General features: G+C 46.0%; 1 protein-coding gene across 1 annotated transcript in view; it reads left to right on the forward strand.

The window, feature by feature from the left end:
• The window catches only part of LOC135046821 (phospholipid-transporting ATPase IK-like), a 1,701,102-nt gene that overhangs the window by 943,435 nt on the left and 737,288 nt on the right, over positions 1 to 20,379 (forward strand). The window contains exon 16 of the mRNA XM_063955407.1: positions 9,905 to 10,093. Coding sequence (XP_063811477.1) covers positions 9,905 to 10,093 — 189 coding nt within the window. The remainder of the gene's footprint in view (positions 1 to 9,904; positions 10,094 to 20,379) is intronic.

Below are 20,379 nucleotides of genomic sequence, written 5' to 3' on the forward strand. Positions count from 1 at the left end.
CTGCGTGAATCACAGGGCTTATGGATGCACGTGAACAAAGCATACTAGGTAAAGTGCACCATCCAGTACAAACAATAGATACATACTGTATGTCTTTTTTCTATTTTTAAACTTGCAGCTAGATTCAAACTTCATGGATCACAGGTCTTATAGTTGCACGTGAACAAAGTGCACTTGAGTAAAGCGCACCAACCAGCACAAAAGCAATAGATATATACAGAGGTGTAGCTAGGTGCATTGGTGCCCGAAGCAAGGGCATGTTTTGGTGCCCCCTCATCTGTACTGAATTGGGGGCCTAGTCAACATGTGGTGACATGTCACAATTTAAAATAAACAATATTTAAAAATCCTAAATTGGTGATCGAGCCGGTTCTAGACTTTGTGAAGCTCAGGGTGAAAGTTTACTTTGGGTGCCCCCATGTTTAAAATAGGGTCAGCATGTGCCGAAAGCTTCCAACAACAATATAGGGGCATGGATTCATTGGGAAGGTGCGTGGCCACAGAATAGTACCGATTCACATTACACCGCACAGTAGTGTCTGTTATTCAGATTACACCACACAATAGTACCTCTTATACACGTTATGCCACACTGTAGAGTCCCTTATACATGTTACACCACACAGTAGAGCCCCTTATACACATTACACTATGGTTGAGCACCCTATACACATTACATCACAGGAGAGCCACTATGGAAGTAGCTGTATTTAACTATTTACTTGTTTAATTAAAAAAAAAATACTATACTGTATATGCCCCAACTGACCTGACCTCACAATCCCCCAATTCCTCATTGAAAATAAAGCCCAAAATGTGAACCCCCCCACAGACCTGATACCCCCCCCCCCCCCCAATCTCTGAATGGGAATAAGGACCCAAAATGTACCCCCCCCAGATCTGATAATCTCCAAATGCCTTAATGAAAATAATACCCCAAATGTGCCCCCCCCACACACAGACCTGAAACTCACTCAAACTCTCAATGAAAATAATGCACCAAAATTGCCCCCCCTGAGTGGTGCTGCATCTTCTAATGCAGAGAGAGGTGCTGCAGCAGTAGCTGGGGAAGAGAGAGGTGCTGCAGCAGTAATGTAGAGAGAAGTGCTGCAGCAGTCGAGGCAGAAAGAGGTGATGCAGCAGCAGCTGGGGCAGAGAGAGAGAGGTGATGCTTCACCAAAGCAGATAAAAATTCTGCAGCAGCCATGGCAGTAAGAGGTGCTACAGCAGCCAGGGCAGAGAGAGGTTCTACAGAAGGTGGGGCAGAAAGAGGTGCTGCAGTAGTTAGCGCAGAGAGGGCTGCTACAGCATCTGAAGTAGGCACATGTGCTGCAGCTTCCAGGAAAGAGAGTGGTGTTGCAGGACAGAAGTAACTCTGCTGCACAGCTACAAGCAGACAGTGAGACATATGGGGCCTAATTCAGACCTGATCGCTACTGTGCATTTTCGCACAGCGGGCGATCAGGTCTGAACTGCGCATGTGCCGGTGCCACAGTGCGCCGGTGCATGGCAGACAGCCGATGGCCATCTCAGCCCTGCGATCGCCTTTTCCTGGTTGACGGGCAGAGTCATTCGCTGGGAAGGAGGGGGCAGGCCGGCGGTGTTTGGCCCGCCATTTTAGGGGCATGGTCTGACCAACGCAGGCGTGCCCGGACCATGTGGGGGGTGGGCCGTGGCAGCTGCGTGACATCACACGCAGCCGCTGCGACCAGGACAGCGACGGGCAGCTCCCTGCCAGCTTGCTAGAGCTGCGTTGGTAGGAAGCTGCTCTTCAGGTACAAAAGATTTGCCGCTGTGTGGGCTGTCAGTGTCTCCTGTGGTCACCAGTGGCCTGTCCTGTTCCCTACCTAGTCTCCGAGTATGATTCAGTGTGCGCTACCTCTGCTTCTCCTGCTCCTGTTGTAAGGCTGTCAGTAGGGGGGTGGCGGGTGGCAGCGCATCCCCTAACGTTTTCGGTGCCCGGAGCTTGCGCTCCACCGGAGCCACCCTCGCTACACCCCTGGATAAATATTTTTTATTTTTCTATTTTTAAACTTTCAGTTAGGTTTGAACTGCATGGATCACAGGGCTTATAGATGCATGTGAACAAAGCACACTTGAGTAAAGTGCAGCAACCAACCAGTACAAAAACAATAGATTTTTTTTTTCTTTCTATTTTTAAACTTGCACCCTGGTTCGAACACACACAGCTTATAGATGCACGTGAGCAAAGTGCACTTGAGTAAAGCACAGACAATACAACAGAGTACTGCGCAACAACACAGAAGCTTGCAGCATGCCCTTAAATACACAGTCCCTATACTTCACACACAGTCACAATAAGTTTGGAGTCTCTGGATGGACATTACACAGCATAAACAGCAGAGTACAGCACAATGCGCCCCTGCACAGTCACTATACTGTACATACAGTGCACAGCCACAATTAGTCTCTGGATGGACACACAGCAAAGCCAGAAAGATTACATTTGTCCTTGACGTGGAATCCGAGTCTTGCGGGAACACCCGAGCCGTGGTATGTCAATGTTTGAAGTGGCTTGGATTCCAAGTAATCAGAACAGCTCATCTCTAATTTTAATTAGCTGCCTCTGGTTTGTCATTTGATGAGGAGCTAGTTCCCACATGACTTGAGCTTGAGTCCCCAATGACTGTAAAGAGTAGCTTATTTAAATCCATCACTTGTACCTTACCTGTTCCTGGATTCAGTGTCAGCAGCTCTGCTTCCGGGTTCCTGGTTATTGCTGTCCAGTGCTCCAGCTTTTATGTTTGTGCTCCAGTCTCCAGTTGCTACCTGCAGAGTGTGTATACATTCCAATGTGCATTATCACTCTTTACTAGTAGTGTGCATACCTCTATGCTGCTAAAAAAAAACACTACAGTAAGCAGCCATCTTTTACCTGTATTCAAGGCTTCAGCTAGTGACAGTAACCAGAAGAAACTCCACCCTTTATATGGTTCAGTGTCCGGAGGAACAGCAACAAGTCATCCATACGTATACATCAAGCCATGAGATGCTGTAGGTAGAGGGGGACATGTTACCTTTCTGAAGCACAGCAAGAGAAACTGATGGAGGAGATGAAAATATAGTTTCCATTAAGTATGTTAGACTTGTAGAACAAGCTCTTTATTCGCTTTGCCAGGACCAAAGGGTTTGCAATATTCTGCAATTGGATTAGCAATTTTTTGTGACAATGCTGATCCTAGATATAAGTCCTACAGTATGTAATGTCTTTCTTAATGTCCTTAATTCTTAAGAGATGCAAAGTGTTCCTTGCAAGCAAGTTGTCAGCTTAGGTGGCACATTATACAAGATCTCCTGCTTCAGTTTCTCCTGTAATTGCTGCTACCAGGAAAAAAAACCTGACCATTTCCAAGAGACCCACTGGAGATGGCTATGAGAAGGAAACATTATGTCTTCTGCTCAGGCTTAAAAGAATTGCTCAAGGAGTGACACCTCTACCTGATACAGTAAGCATCAAGAGAATGGTGGAGGATTATTTTAATGATAATGTACAAAATAGCTTGTCACACAGTCCCTTGATACTGTGAGGAAAAGGGCAATATGGAGCCACTTGTACAAACTAGTTATAGTTTACTTAACCTGCCCACCCTCCAGTTTGTCATCAGAAAGATGTTTAGCACAACTGGCTGGGATCATTGTGAGCAATCATCATAGGAGATTACATTTTAAATATGATGAAAAGCTGATGTTCATCAAAATGAAATCCAAATTCTATGAGAAAGATCTTTGCTGACATTTGCAACAAACAGATTTCTGTAATGGTAAATTCAAGTGGGAAAGATCTTATATCGTTTGTTTCTATTAACAGTTATGATAGTGATGATGAGGATGATGATATTTTCCAACTGTGAGGATGATTAACAACAGTAAGCCTTCAGCCCATTAGTAGAATGGTTTCACCAAACCATCAGGATGTTTTCTTATGTGGTTGCCTAAATAAGCCAAGCACTTCATCCACAAAAGTGGCAGACCCTATTGCTGAAGTGCTTTGTTTGTTAAGCTGTGTATGTCCTTTTTAATATACAACATAAGGACCACTTTTCACTATGGTCTTTGCCAAGATTGTGTGTGTTTAAGAAGCAGCATAGCTGAATATTTTTATTATTAATATTGTCTCAGAGTAAATTGTAATAATGCAAAGTAAAATCCTGACTGCATGAAGGCAAGGTTGCCTACTGTATATGCTCCTGTACAATGAATGTGAATAGTAATGGCAATAGTATGACAACATGGAAAATATAGAGTATATATACAACACAGCGCTCAGCCCCTGATGATGAACTTATGGGGTGTCAGTGTTCACTTTATCTGTGTAATCTTAATTATATTAATGTATCACAGGTGTAAATCATAACTTATATTGATGTTGAAGAGATAATAATAATAAGAGTCCCATACAGCACTAATTGATACACTGCTCCCAGAGGAAGGCCAACTAAGGCTGAAACGCGTTGGAGGAAGACGACATAATTCTAACATTTAGCATCCTTCAAACATCCGCTGACAAGACCAATCGCTTCCCGATCCCGCAGTCTCCTTCACTTGATAGTGAAGTAGAGCCGCCGTCAGTGCTGCAGCGCGCCGGGGACTGAGCGCCTGTAACAGGCTAACAGTACCCGGAAGTGCCGTAGCCGCCGGTGATTCCGTCGCCCCGAAGGTCCGTGCTTCGGTGTGCAGGCTGCACACAGATTCTCTACACCGGCCGGGGAGCGAGACGGAGGGACAGACAAACAAGCACAGCGGGGGACGAGAGGCTAAGACGACCAGAAGAAGAAGGGTAAGTATATGCACCTGAGGGTTACGGGACGCCGCACCCCCAGAACATATATCCCCCAACTTATATTTGCATTTGACATTTATATCTGCTGCGGTTAGCAGGAATAAAGACGGCCCTATTTAGGGCAGTGACAACACATTTAGCATTGTCTTTTGCGATCAGCAATTGGATCCTTTTATTCTTTATTGCAACTTTTTATTCTTAATTTTGATTGGATCATTTGGACACATTAATTATACGGACCTATGACAAGGGTCAGAGATTCTTGAAAATTAACGTACAGGAGGAAATTCACGCAATTGCATGGACTGAATTAACCCCGAATAGTTATAAAATTAACCCATATTATTTACTAAGTGCCTGGGAGGAGCACTGTGACTCCCCAATAAAAATCTAATTGGTACCTCAAGCTGACATTATTATTATTATTATTATTATTATTATTAATAATATTATTATTATTATCTCTTCAACATCAATATAAGTTATGATTTACACCTGTGATACATTAATATAATTAAGATTACACAGATAAAGTGAACACTGACACCCCATAAGTTCATCATCAGGGGCTGAGCGCTGTGTTGTATATATACTCTGCAAACTTTTCTAGTAGGATAGATCACCTACAAACATCAGCAGCTCGCCATACTCATTAGGTATTTGGCATTGCCTCAGTGCGCAGGTGGTAACCCTCCAAAAATGGAAAATATAGACACCATCGCTGTGACATGCAGTTAGTGCAGTACACCAGGGTTGCTACAAAAAAGGGGCCCGTGGCCAGCTGCATTATGCAGGCCAGTCAGGTACTAATAAATGAGTAATACTGCTTCATTTTAGTGTGCTGGCAGGAGTGCCACTGGCTAAACATGACAAAGAGTGAGGAGGTACAGTAGTCCAGCTGGTGGACGGCCCCTCCCCTGCACTGGCATGATTGAATGGCTTATGGACTTTATGCAGACTGGCCCCTCCATCGGGATTAGATGGCATAAGCCATAGTTTGACCCATCCCTCCACTCTCTGCTCTTCAAACAAGCAATCTGTACCACACTCCAGGTCTGTTAAAAATTATAAATGTCTCTACCATCACTCTCTCCCTGTCACCTTCTGCTTCTCCTTGTCAGCTTCTGTCTCTCCTTCACCCCCTGCCCATCACCCTGTGCCCTTCCATCACCCTCTCTCCATCACCCCCTACCTGTGCCTGTCACCCTATCTTGTGAGCCTATACCTCTCCCTTTCACCCTAGCCTCTGCCATCACTCTCTCTGTCATCCCTGCCTGTCAGTTTCTGCATCTCCAACATCTCCCCCCATTACCCTTGCCTGTCACCGTCTCCTTGTCACCCTCTGCCTCTGCTGTCACCCTCTACTTCTCCATCACTGTCTACTCATCATCCTCTCTTTGTCACTCTCAGACATCACCCTCTCCCTGTCGCTCTCTGCCTCTCCCTGTCATCCTCTGCCACTACGTCAGCCTCTACCCATCACCCTCTGCTTCTTCCCATCTTTCTCAGCCAAGACACCCATTTGTGGGTCTCTGAGCAACGCTGCCAACATCAGACACTGGTATATTTAAAGTGGCATATATTACTATTATTTGATTAAAGCAGGCACAAATTATTATTAGACACTGTGATGCTGTCTATATTGTTTGGCATCACCTTGTGCCATATTATGAACTCTGCATGGGTTCAAAGCATATTTTTGCACCTGGGATCACCACACACAAGTTCCGGCACTGCATTAGTGGATTATCTCAGTCAAACAAAATGTATGGAAATACAAATAGGAACCCTAAAAAAGCAATGTTTTCTTATATCCCCCCTGATTTACTATTATGAGTACAGATCATCTGGGTTGCTTATTTCCTACTTCAGTAAATGCTGAAGTATTAGCTCCAGCATCTCAACTAACTTCTAGGGGTCACAGCAGAATACACATCATTTGTTTGCTATTAACTTGTTAATTAATTATCAGTATCTACTTTCTACAGGTTGTTGTTATTATTATAAATTATAATTATTATTACATTTTATTTATAAGGCGCCACAAGTATTTCACAGCGCCGTACAAAAGGGCATAGAATAGAACAGTACAGGGAGACATAACTTAACATTACAGTAAATAAATAACAAAAATAGAGTACAGGTAACAAAGAGCACCACAATTCTCAATACATAATACAGCTTAGATGCAAGTAGCGAGGTAGTAATCATTGTACTACTTGGGGCTGGTGACCATAGATTGAGATAAGCCTTTACCAGCAGGGGAAAATGCTGGTTGTTGAGTAGGTGAGAGCTGTGAGTGAAATGTGTTGAGAAGAACGCTTTGACAACAAGAGGAAAGAGGGCCCTGCTCTGAGGAGATAACAATCTAGTAGTAACGGGCAACAGACAGATGACATGAGGTGCAAGCAAGCGGGAGGTAACCTGATGGCAGGATATAAGCAAAGCAGAGATGGTCAATGCATGAGGCACGGGGATGGAGGAGCAGCCTTAGGACTAGGTTATGCATCGGAAGGGTATGATTTGATGAATAGGTGGGTTTTCAGTGCCCATTTGAAGCTTTGCAAGCTCTGGGAGAGTCTAATAGAGTGGAGGAGCGTGTTACACTGAAGGGGTGCATCACGGGCAAAATCTTGAACTTGAGCATGGGAAACAGTGACTAGGATAGAGGAGAGACGATGGTTATTGGCCGACAGTAGTGGGTGGGAGGAAGTATGAAGGGAGAGGAGTTTGGAGATGTAGGGAGCAGTGGAATTAGAGATGGCCTTGTATGTGAGGGTGAGGAGTTTGAAGAGGATTCTGTAGGGGAATGGGAGCCAGTGCAGATTTTGTCGAAGGGGATTGGCAGAAGTGGAGCAGCAGGAGAGGAAGATAAGCCTAACTGCAGAGTTGAGGACATATTGGATTGGAGCAAGATGAGAGAGAGTGAGGCCAGTGAGGAGAATGTTGCAGTAGTCGAGGCGTGAGATGACCAGTGAGTGGATGATAAGTTTAGTTGCACTCTGGGAGAGAAATGACCTGATGCAAGCAATGTTGAGTAGCTGGAACTGACAGGATTGTGCCAGAGCTTGTGGGGTGCAAAAGAGAGGGAAGAGTCAAGAGTGACGCCCAAGCAGCGGAGTTGGGGAACAGGGGAGATGATGGTGTTGTCAACAGTGATAAAGATATTGGTAGGGGGTGTTACTCTGGCTGGGTGAAACATAATGAGTTCAGTTTTGTCCATGTTGAGCTTCAGGCAGCTGGAAACCTGAGAGAGGACAGAGGGGGAAAGATCAGGAGAGGAGAGGTAGAGTTGTGTGTCATCAGCATATAGGTAGTGTTGAAGGCCAAAGGAGTTAATTAGCGCACCCAGGGAAGAGGTGTACAGGGAGAATAGATGGGGGCCGTGGACAGAACCCTGAGGGACAGCAACAGGAAGGATGGAAGGGTGTAAGGTTGTACCGGAGGCAGACACCTAGAAAGAACGGTTAGTGACGTAGGAGGTAAACCAGTCAAGGACAGTGCTAGAGAGGCCAATGTTTAGAAGAATAGCCTAGGACAATACCAGGAATCACTGGGTGCCGTACCAGCGAAGCAGATGGAGAGAAAAGCCAGGCAAACCAGATAAAATTACTTAGAAATAACAACATTGGGAATTTACGGGGAACAGATACTAGAGTTTATTACCTTACTAATTAATTATCAATCTCTAATAGGCTGTTACTCTTTTTTAATTACCTGTATTGGCCTGAGGCCTGTGATTTGTTAGTTCGATTCAGTATGTTATTAACTTAATAATTAATTGTTAATTCATACTAGGCTGTTACTTTGGTTTGATTCAACTGTATTGGTCTGAGGCCTATGATTTGCTAGTTTGAGAACAATTTGAAAAACTTACATTTGGAAGCTTGATTTTTAATAGTTTGTTCTGTAGTTTCCAATTGTGTTGGTAATCTGGTGTTCTTTTAGACATTACTGCAACAGCAGCCACCTGTACTGGCCCTGGAACTGTGATTTGCTGTTTGAAGAAGTACAGTATGTTGACAACATACAGTATTATATGTTCTAGTAAGCTTTTACTTTTAGGCAGTTAGAGATTGCAGCAGTGGCTGGTTCTGCCCACAGGGCATCTATTCTCTGTGCAGTGTCACTGAATCCACCCTAGTTATGGTCCTTCTGTCCAGAAAAAAGTACACTGGGTGGAGGAGAGGCAGAACCCTGAGATGAGTGACAGACCGCAGGAGACCAACACTGGCCCCATGGCAGAAAAGCACATGCCATGGGGAACCTGGCACCGCCAGACCTGTTAAATAGGCCCAAGGCTCCAGCATGCTGTGACAATAATAGTGTGAGCTGTGTTTAGACAAAATTGACTGGAAATTAATGTTATTGATATTAATAATACTGTAGGAACAAAAAAATTGCTCAAAATTACATAATTTTTGCTATACTTTTTATGAATTTTTAAAGAAATCCAAATACAGGTTGAGTATCCCATATCCAAATATTCCAAAATACGGAATATTCTGAAATACAGACTTTTTTGAGTGAGAATGAGATAGTAAAACCTTTGTTTTCTGATGGCTCAGTGTACACAAACTTTGTTTAATACACAAAGTTATTAAAAATATTGTATTAAATGACCTTCAGGCTGTGTGTGTGTGTATAAGGTGTATATGAAACATAAATGTATTCTGTGCTTAGACTTGGGGCCCATCACCATGTTAACTCATTATGGTATGCAATTATGCCAAAATGTAGAAAAATCCGATATCCAAAATACCTCTGGTCCCAAGCATTTTCGATAAGGGATACTCAACCTGTATATTAAGGTGGTTTTGCAAAAGCCAAACACAAAAGACAATGATGATTTACAACAAAACCCAAAACATGGTGGTCTGTGCATATCTCTACTACAGTATAAATATAACGGTATTTAACATGCCAAGACATCACACAACAATGTACAGTACTGTAGGGCTATACCTGTATTTATAAATATTGCGTTTATCTAACTTAAAGAAAACAGTATTCCTGACAATTATTTTGTTGTTCACTATATATATATATATATATATATATATATATATATATTTATTTATTTATTTATTTATTTATTTATAGGAGCCTTAATATACAAATCTGCTTCTCCTGACGAACAGGCCTTAGTCACTGCAGCCAGAAATTTTGGTTATGTTTTTCTCTCTCGCACTCAGCAGTCTATTACAATCAGTGAACTTGGTACAGAAAAAACATACAATATCCTGTCACTGATGGACTTTAATAGTGTTCGCAAGAGGATGTCTATATTAGGTAAGTATTTGTTTGTGCAAATAAAAAATATGCTTGTGTATGAGATATGCAGGCTAAACACTAAAATATTAAGGGACTTTCTCTAACGTCCTAGTGGATGCTGGGGACTCCGTAAGGACCATGGGGAATAGACGGGCTCCGCAGGAGACAGGGCACTTTAAGAAAGAATTTGGATTCTGGTGTGTTCTGGCTCCTCCCTTCTATGTCCCTCCTCCAGACCTCAGTTTGAATCTGTGCCCGGACGAGCTGGGTGCTACTTAGTGAGCTCTCCTGAGCTTGCTATAAGAAAGTATTTTGTTAGGTTTTTTTATTTTCAGGGAGATCTGCTGGCAACAGACTCCCTGCATCGTGGGACTGAGGGGAGAGAAGCAGCCCTACTCTCTGAAGATAGGTCCTGCTTCTTGGGCTACTGGACACCATTAGCTCCAGAGGGATCATACACAGGATCTCACCCTTTGTCGTCCGATCCCGGAGCCGCGCCGCCGTCCCCCTCGCAGAGCCGGAAGACAGAAGCCGGGTGAAAGAAGCAAGAAGACATCGAAATCGGCGGCAGAAGACTCCAGTCTTCAAAATGAGGTAGCGCACAGCACTGCAGCTGTGCGCCATTGCTCTCAGACTACACCCACATACTCCGGTCACTGTAGGGTGCAGGGCGCAGGGGGGGGGGGGGGCGCCCTGGGCAGCAATTAGGACCTCTTGGCAAAAGTGGGCATATATAACTTAGTTAACACTAAGTTACTGTGTGATTCCTGGGACATATAGCGCTGGGGTGTGTGCTGGCATACTCTCTCTCTGTCTCTCCAAAGGGCCTTGTGGGGGAACTGTCTTCAAAAAATAGCATCCCCTGTGTGTGTGTGTCGATACGACTGTGTCGACATGTTTGACGAGGAAGGCTATGTGGAAGCAGAGCGGGAGTAAATGGATGGGGTGTCTCCGCCGACGGCGGCGACACCTGATTGGATGGATATGTGGAAGGTTTTAAATGATAATGTTAATTCCTTGCATAAAAGGTTGGATAAAGCTGAAACCTTAGGACAGTCGGGGTCTCAGCCCATGCCTGATCCGATGTCGCAGAGGCCGTCAGGGTCTCAGAAGCTCCCACAATCCCAAATTGTTGACACAGATACCGACATGGATTCTGACTCCAGTGTCGATTATGATGATGCAAAGTTACAGCCTAAAGTGGCAAAAGCCATCCGTTATATGATTATAGCAATGAAGGATGTGTTGCACATCACAGAGGAAACCCCAGTCCCTGACAAGAGGGTTCATATGTATGGGGAAAAAAGGCAGGAGGTGACCTTTCCCCCTTCACATGAGCTAAATGAGTTATGTGAAAAGGCTTGGGAATCTCCAGATAAAAAACTGCAGATTTCCAAGAGGATGCTTATGGCGTATCCCTTCCCGCCAACGGACAGGTTACGCTGGGAATCCTCCCCTAGGGTGGACAAAGCTCTAACACGCTTATCCAAGAGGGTAGCCCTGCCGTCACAGGATACGGCCACCCTAAAAGATGCTGCAGATAGAAAGCAAGAGGGTACCCTGAAGTCCATTTATACACATTCAGGTACCTTACTAAGGCCGGCAATTGCGTCAGCCTGGGTATGTAGTGCGGTAGCAGCATGGACGGATATCTTATCTGAGGAACTTGATACCTTGGACAAGGATACTATATTAATGACCCTGGGGCATATAAAAGACGCTGTCCTATATATGAGAGATGCTCAAAGAGACATTAGCCTACTGGGATCTAGAATAAATGCAATGTCGATTTCTGCCAGAAGGGTCCTGTGGACTCGGCAATGGACAGGCGATCCCGACTCAAAAAGGCACATGGAGGTTTTACCTTACAAGGGTGAGGAATTGTTTGGGGACGGTCTCTCGGACCTGGTCTCCACAGCTACTGCTGGAAAGTCAGATTTTTTGCCATATGTTCCCTCACAACCTAAGAAAGCACCGTATTACCAAATGCAGTCCTTTCGTTCACAGAAAGGCAAGAAAGTCCAAGGTGCGTCCTTTCTTGCCAGAGGCAGGGGCAGAGGAAAGAAGCTGCACAACACACCTAGTTCCCAGGAACAGAAGTTCTCCCTGGCTTCCACTAAATCCACTGCATGACGCTGGGGCTCCACAGGCGGAGCTAGGCCCGGTGGGGGTGCGTCTCCGAAATTTCAGCCACAAGTGGGTTCATTCCTAGGTGGATCCCTGGGCAATAGAGATTGTGTCTCAGGGATACAAGCTGGAATTCGAGGAGATGCCCCTTCACCGATACCTCAAATCGCCCCTGCCAGCTTCCCCCTTAGAGAGGGAAATAGTGTTAGCTGCAATTCACAAATTGTATCTTCAGCAGGTGTTGGTCAAGGTTCCCTTCCTTCAACAAGGAAAGGGTTATTATTCGACCATGTTTGTGGTACCGAAACCGGATGGTTCGGTCAGACCCATTTTGAATTTAAAATCCCTGAACATATACCTGAAAAGGTTCAAGTTCAAGATGGAATCGCTCAGAGCAGTCATCGCAAGCCTGGAAGGGGGGGATTTTTTGGTGTCTCTGGACATAAAGGATGCATACCTTCATGTCCCCATTTATCCACCTCATCAGGCGTACCTCAGATTTGTGGTATAGGGTTGTCATTACCAATTCCAGACGTTGCCGTTTGGTCTCTCCACGGCACCGAGAATATTTACCAAGGTAATGGCGGAAATGATGGTACTCCTGCGAAAGCAAGGGATCACTATTATCCCATACTTGGACGATCTCCTCATAAAGGTGAGGTCCAGAGAGCAGTTGCTGATCAGCGTAGCACGCTCTCGGGAAGTGTTACAACAGCACGGCTGGATTCTAAATATTCCAAAGTCGCAGTTGATTCCTACGACTCGTCTGTCCTTCCTGGGCATGATTCTGGATACAGACCAGAAGAGGGTTTATCTCTCGAGGAGAAGGCTCAGGAGCTCATGACACTGGTCAGAGACCTATTAAAACCAAAGCAGGTGTCGGTGCATCACTGCACGCGAGTCCTGGGAAAGATGGTGGCATCATACGAGGCCATTCCCTTTGGCAGGTTCCATGCGAGGACCTTTCAATGGGATCTGTTGGACAAGTGGTCCGGATCACATCTTAAGATGCATCGGCTGATCACCCTATCCCCCAGGGCCAGGGTGTCTCTCCTGTGGTGGCTGCAGAGTGCTCACCTTCTCGAGGGCCGCAGATTCGGCATTCAGGACTGGGTCCTGGTGACCACGGATGGAAGCCTCCGAGGGTGGGGGGCAGTCACACAGGGAAGAAATTTCCAAGGTCTGTGGTCAAGTCAGGAGACTTGCCTTCACATCAATATCCTGGATTTAAGGGCCATATACAACGCCCTACGTCAAGTGGAGACCCTGCTTCGCGACCAATTGGTTCTGATTCAGTCAGACAACATCACCGCAGTGGCTCATGTAAACCGCCAAGGCGGCACAAGGAGCAGGGTGGCGATGGCGGAAGCCACCAGAATTCTTCGCTGGGCGGAGAATCACGTAAGCGCACTGTCAGCAGTGTTCATTCCGGGAGTGGACAACTGGGAAGCAGACTTACTCAGCAGGCACGACCTCCACCCGGGAGAGTGGTGACTTCATCAAGAAGTCTTCACGCAGATTGCAAGTCGGTGGTAACTGCCACAGGTAGACACAAAAAGCTACAGAGGTATTGCGCCAGGTCAAGAGACCCTCAGGTGATAGCTGTAGTCGCACTAGTGACACCGTGGGTGTTCCAGTCGGTTTATGTATTTCCTCCTCTTCCTCTCATACCCAAGGTGCTCAGAATCATAAGAAAAAGAGGAGTGAGAACAATACTCATTGTTCCGGATTGGCCAAGAAGGACTTGGTATCCAGATCTGCAAGAAATGCTCACAGAGGAACCGTGGCCTCTGCCTCTAAGACAGGACTTGTTGCAACAGGGGCCCTGTCTGTTCCAAGACTTACCGCGGCTGCGTTTGACGGCATGGCGGTTGAACGCTGGATCCTAGCAGAAAAATGCATTCCGGATGAGGTAATTCCTACGCTGATAAAGGCTAGGAAGGATGTGACGGCAAAACATTATCACCGTATATGGCGAAAATATGTTGCTTGGTGTGAGGCCAGGAATGCCCCCACGGAGGAAATCCAGCTGGGCCGTTTCCTTCACTTCCTACAGGCGGGAGTGACTTTGGGCCTAAAATTGGGTTCCATTAAGGTTCAGATTTCGGCCCTGTCTATTTTCTTTCAAAAAGAACTGGCTTCTCTGCCTGAAGTTCAGACGTTTGTGAAGGGAGTGCTGCATATTCAGCCCCCTTTTGTGCCTTCAGTGGCACCTTGGGATCTTAACGTGGTGTTGAGTTTCCTGAAGTCACACTTGTTTGAGCCACTTAAAACCGTGGAGTTAAAATTTCTCATGTGGAAGGTGGTCATGCTATTAGCCTTGGCTTCAGCTAGGCGTGTGTCAGAATTAGCGGCTTTGTCACATAAAAGCCCCTATCTGGTTTTCCATATGGACAGGGCAGAATTGCGGGCCCGTCCAAAATTTCTGCCAAAAGTGGTGTCATCTTTTCATATGAACCAACCTATTGTGGTGCCTGTGGTACTCGTGACTTGGGGGATTCCGAGTTACTAGATGTGGTCAGGGCTTTGAAGGTTTATGTAGCCAGAACGGCTAGAGTCAGGAAAACGGAGTCACTGTTTATCCTGTATGCATCCAACAAGCTAGGTGCTCCTGCTTCAAAGCAAACTATTGCTCGCTGGATCTGTAACACGATTCAGCAGGCTCATTCTGCGGCTGGATTGCCGCTGCCAAAATCAGTAAAAGCCCACTCCACAAGGAAGGTGGGCTCTTCTTGGGCGGCTGCCCGAGGGGTCTCGGCATTACAGCTTTGCCGAGCAGCTACTTGTTCAGGTTCGAACACTGTTGCAAAGTTCTACAAGTTTGATACCCTGGCTGAGGAGGACCTTGTGTTTGCTCATTCGGTGCTGCAGAGTCATCCGCACTCTCCCGCCCGTTTGGGAGCTTTGGTATAATCCCCATGGTCCTTACGGAGTCCCCAGCATCCACTAGAACGTTAGAGAAAATAAGATTTTACTTACCGGTAAATCTATTTCTCATAGTCCGTAGTGGATGCTGAGCGCCCGTCCCAAGTGCGGACTTCTTCTGCAATACTTGTATATAGTTATTGCTTAAATAAGGGTTATGTTATGGTTGCATCAGGGTTGATCTGATGCTCCGTTGTTGTTCATACTGTTAACTGGGTATGTTTATCACAAGTTATACGCAGAGCCGGATTAAGGGGGGGGCCCAGGGGGTATGTACCCCGGGCCCCCCTTTCTAAAAGGGCCCCCCCGCCGCCAGCCACAGATCGGATCTCTGTTAGCGATCCGACCTGCAGCACTTGCCTCCCGGACCCTGCGCGTCTCCCAGTCGGTTGCCCTGGCAACCTAACAGCTCTGGCGCCGGCGCTTCATGAAGGGACAGCTGAGCGACGGCTCAGCTGTCCAATCGGTGAAAAGTAGTAGCAGCCTGCGGCTCAGTCACTGGCTGGGCGCGCAGGCTGCACGGAAGATGTGTGGAGCCAGAGGGGTTGCGTGGGGGAGCGAGCTGTAGCTGCTCTCCTGTCTCACCAGCAGCCTGCCAGCAGCAGATCAAAAAGTAAGCTGCATGTATTGTTTATTTTATTTTTTTACCTGCTGCTGTGTTAAATTGTAATTTTTTGCATTGTGTTGTGTGTGTGTGTGGGTAATGTGTGTGTGTGTGTGTGTATATATAGGTGTATATGTGTGTGTATATATATATATATATATATATATGTGTGTGTATGTTTGTGTATATAATATATATATATGTGCATGTGTAAACATATACTGTATATGCAGGTGTATGTATGTACATAGTGTCCCAATGTTGCAGCACTCCTGGCGTCTAAGTAATACCACTATTGATGAAAGTGCCACACTAATAAAGGTCACTGAAACATTGCCAAACTTATACCTAAAACAGTGGTATTACTTAGACGCCAGGAGTGCTGCACCATTGGGACAATTGTGGATTTATTTGTGCGGCCACCCAGCGCAACACCCGATGGGCAACCGCTGCAGCATTGTTCATGCAGGGAGAAAGCCAGACATCATGCCTTTGATATATATATATATATATATATATATTTATTTTATATGTATATATATATGTTGGTATTGTGTGACCAGCGGTTTGGAGACCGCCGGTCACCATACCGAAGGTGGGATCTCAGCATTTTGATGCCCGGCGGGCTAAGTGGCAAGCTGCTCTGCGTTCGCCACAGGTTCTATTCCCACTCTATGGGTGTCGTGGACACCCACGAATGGGAATAGTCCCTTCTAGTCGACATACCGACTCTAGGTATTGTGAAGGGAGTGAAATGTAGCCATCGGTTTTGTAACCGGCGGTCTCCTGATCGCCGGTCACATAACTACATCCCATATATATATATATATATATATATATATAGACAAACAGTCCCTTCCCACCTGTGGCTCAGGTGTTTGTGTAGAGGAGGAAACAGGCGGCACTCCAAGGACTTGTATAACAAACTTGTATTCAAAACATGGTGAAAAAAACAAAGCAAAACAAAGGTACAGGTATCTTACAACGTTTCAAGGCATGGCAGCCTTTTCATCAGGTAAGTGACCCTGGTGCTGTGAAAGAAAAGAAAAACGAACGTTTTCTTTTCTTTCACAGCACCAGGGTCACTTACCTGATGAAAAGGCTGCCATGCCTTGAAACGTTGTAAGATACCTGTACCTTTGTTTTGCTTTGTTTTTTTCACCATGTTTTGAATACAAGTTTGTTATACAAGTCCTTGGAGTGCCGCCTGTTTCCTCCTCTACACAAACACCTGAGCCACAGGTGGGAAGGGACTGTTTGTCTGCATTATCTTTTGGAGGGCACCCAGGCGTTATTCTACTTATCAGAGTGCCGCATATTTCTTTTTTGTATATATATATATATATATATATATATAATATTTGATCTCCCTGCCTCTATGTTAGGGGCCCCCTTGTTTGAAGCGCCCCGGGCCCCCCATAGCCTTAATCCGGCTCTGGTTATACGGTGTGATTGGTGTAACTGGTATGAGTCTTGCCCTGGATTCCAAAATCCTTTCCTTGTACTGTCAGCTCTTCCGGGCACAGTTTCTCTAACTGAGGTCTGGAGGAGGGACATAGAGGGAGGAGCCAGAACACACCAGAATCCAAATTCTTTCTTAAAGTACCCTGTCTCCTCCGGAGCCCGTCTATTCCCCATGGTCCTTACGGAGTCCCCAGCATCCACTACGGACTACGAGAAATAGATTTACCGGTAAGTAAAATCTTTTTTTTTTCTCTTTCTTTTTTTAAACAATTTATTTTATTTTATAGTGTTATAAAGAATACATGACTGGAATAGGAAATTAACAACAAAGTTAGTTTATAAGGTGCAAAGTAATAACAGTCACAGGGCCGGTTCTAAGAGTTGTGGCGCCCCGGGCAAAATATGGGGGCGTGGCTTCAATTGGGGGCGTGGTCACGACGCTGCAAGAAAATAAATAAATAAATAAAAAGAATACTTACCATCCCCGTTCCTGATCCAGACCCCCTCCGCCGGCGGCACCGCTCTTCTCCCCTCTCTCTTCTCTTCGATCTATGGGAGAGACGTTATTACGTCTCTCCCATAGAACAGCATAGACACTAGAGGTCAATTATGACCCCTAGTGTCTGTGCCACTATGCTGTGCGGTGCGCGATGACGTCATCGCGCATCGCACAGCAAAGGTCCTCTACACGAAGGGAAACTAGACCGTAGCGTCTAGTTTCCCTTCATGGAGAGGACCTTTGCTGTGCGGTGCGCGATGACGTCATCGCGCACCGCACAACTAAGGTCCTCTCAATGAAGGGAAACTAGACGCTACGCGTCTGGTTCCCTTCAAAGCGGGGGGGGGGCACAGCAGGGCACTGCGGGGGGCACAGTGGCGGATCTTGCCCTGGTGCAGCGCCCTCCGGATGGCGGCGCCCCGGGCAAAAGTACCGCTTGCCCGTGGCAAGAACCGCCACTGAACAGTCACATAAGTCAACACTCTAATGGTGCAGTAAGGTGCAGTAAGTTTTGTTGCACTGGATCTTTTTATTCATCTCAAAAATGCAGTCAAATCTTAGAAAATGCCTTTTTATCTGAAGAGTGCCAGATTTTTGGGCATAATGACTATTTAACAAAGGGTATCAAAGCAGAAATCTCCATTATCTGCTATGATCTACATTTTCAAGCTTACAAAAGCAGTGCTTGATTCAGAGATGCATGCAGTGCCAATGTTTGTGCAGTTCTGAGATTTTTTGCTACTGCACATCAGAGTTGCCTACCCTCCCTCATTCTGCAGGAGATTCCCTGAAATAGCAGCAATCTCCCTGATTTCCTGACTAGACCAGCAATCTGCCTGATTTTAACTTACCCCCATTATATAGCTGTTACATTATTGGGGAAAAGATAAATTAGAGATATATACATTCAAATGGGATCATCAGCGCCATTTCCCTGCATTGGTTATAATAAGGCACAATGATCCCTATGGCTACATTCATTTTAAATAAGGTTTATCATGGCCACTTAAAGTATATGTGAATACAGTATACTAAGTTTGGGGCTCATTTACCTTTTGATGCAAGTTATTTTCATGTCACGTCTCTCAGATGCAGCAGTACATGTCTGCGCTTATAGGTGTTAATTTCACAATCTCCCTGCAATGCTTTTTCAAAAATAGGCAAGTATGCTGAGTACTGCACATGCACAAAAAGACTAGAAAACCTTTATTGTGTATACTGCTAACTGTTAGTATACTGGCGTATGCAGCTGCTTATAAAACTGTTATTACGGTAGTTGAGATAGCTTCTATGATCCTTGGGTGTTGCAGGGTTGAGACAGAAAAGTGCTTTAAATCAGTTTTTTTTTTTTTTTTAACAGAGCAGGGTGCCTGTGTGAAGACTCTGTGCAGGCCCATTCTCTTTGCAGCACCTGCCATGTTTTTGTGCCTAATCTCAAATCACAGTGATTTATGTTCAGTGTATGTTCAGGGGCCACCACACCATTTTCCATGTGATTTCTTCTGCAGCTGCAATGCTGACAGAGAGGTAAGTAATTAAACATAGGTGTATGGTGTGGGCCCCCTGAACATACAGTAGGTGTATGGCGTGGGCCTGTGTGCACTGCACCCATTATGGATACGCCAATGCCCCAAAGTCATCTTAAAAACAGGCAGTGTCATGGGTGTGTTATGGGAGTGGCATAAGCATGTATGGGCATGCACCTGAGCAGAGGTGTATCTAGGGGACCAGGCGCCCCTGGCAAAGTAAGGGACTGGCACCCCCCCACCCCTTCATATTTGAAATAGGGAAAGCGCATGTGCAAAAAAGGAGCATGATCTTGTGGGAAAGGGGCATGACCACACATCAGTACTCCCATTTCAATTACATTACATAGTAGTACCCCTTATACACATTATGTCACACACAAGTGCCCCTTACACATCATACCCACACAGTAATCCTTTTCACACTGTGGAGAAATCAGCAGTGCCTGGAGCGGCCAAGTAGGGGCACTGCCCAGCGATGCCACAGGCAGTCAGGTGGTATAATCAAATATTAATGGCAGTGAAAAGGTATCTCTGCGCACTACCTAGTAGTGGTGACAATATGGTGCCGAACACTGGCGCCAGCTCTTGGCTGCTGTACGAACCACCAGCCCAGGCACTGCAACTACTAAGTGATTCCACTCCCTGGTCAAGGGTGGCACCACCAGGCAGCGCCCCTCCTCATCGGCCAGTGCACCTGGTGAGTGCCATCCTGGCCCCAGCACATAGCCGTAGTCCCCACCCCCTCCCAGCACATAGAATTAGTCCCCATCCCGCTCCCAGCACATAGCCGTAGTCTCCATCCCGCTCCCAGCACATAGCCGTAGTCCCTCTCCTCCTCCCAGCCCATGGCCGTAATCTCCATTCCGCTCCCAGCACATAGCTGTAGCCCCTTCCCTCTCCCTGCACATAGCCATGGTCTCCCCCTCCCTGCACATAGCCATGGTCTCCCCCCTCCCTGCACATAGCCATGGTCTCCCCCCCCCTCCCTGCAAATAGCCATGGTCTCCCCCCTCCCTGCATATAGTCTTCTCCCCTCCCAGCACAGAGTCTCTCCCCCTCCCTGCATATAGTCCTCTCCCCGCCCCGGAATATAGTCCTCTCCCCTCCCAGCACAGTGTCTCCCCCCTCCCTGCATATAGTCCTCTCCCCTCCCAGC

The sequence above is a fragment of the Pseudophryne corroboree genome, chromosome 1 (assembly GCF_028390025.1).
Source record: "Pseudophryne corroboree isolate aPseCor3 chromosome 1, aPseCor3.hap2, whole genome shotgun sequence".
In the NCBI taxonomy this organism is placed as follows: Eukaryota; Metazoa; Chordata; class Amphibia; order Anura; family Myobatrachidae; genus Pseudophryne; species Pseudophryne corroboree.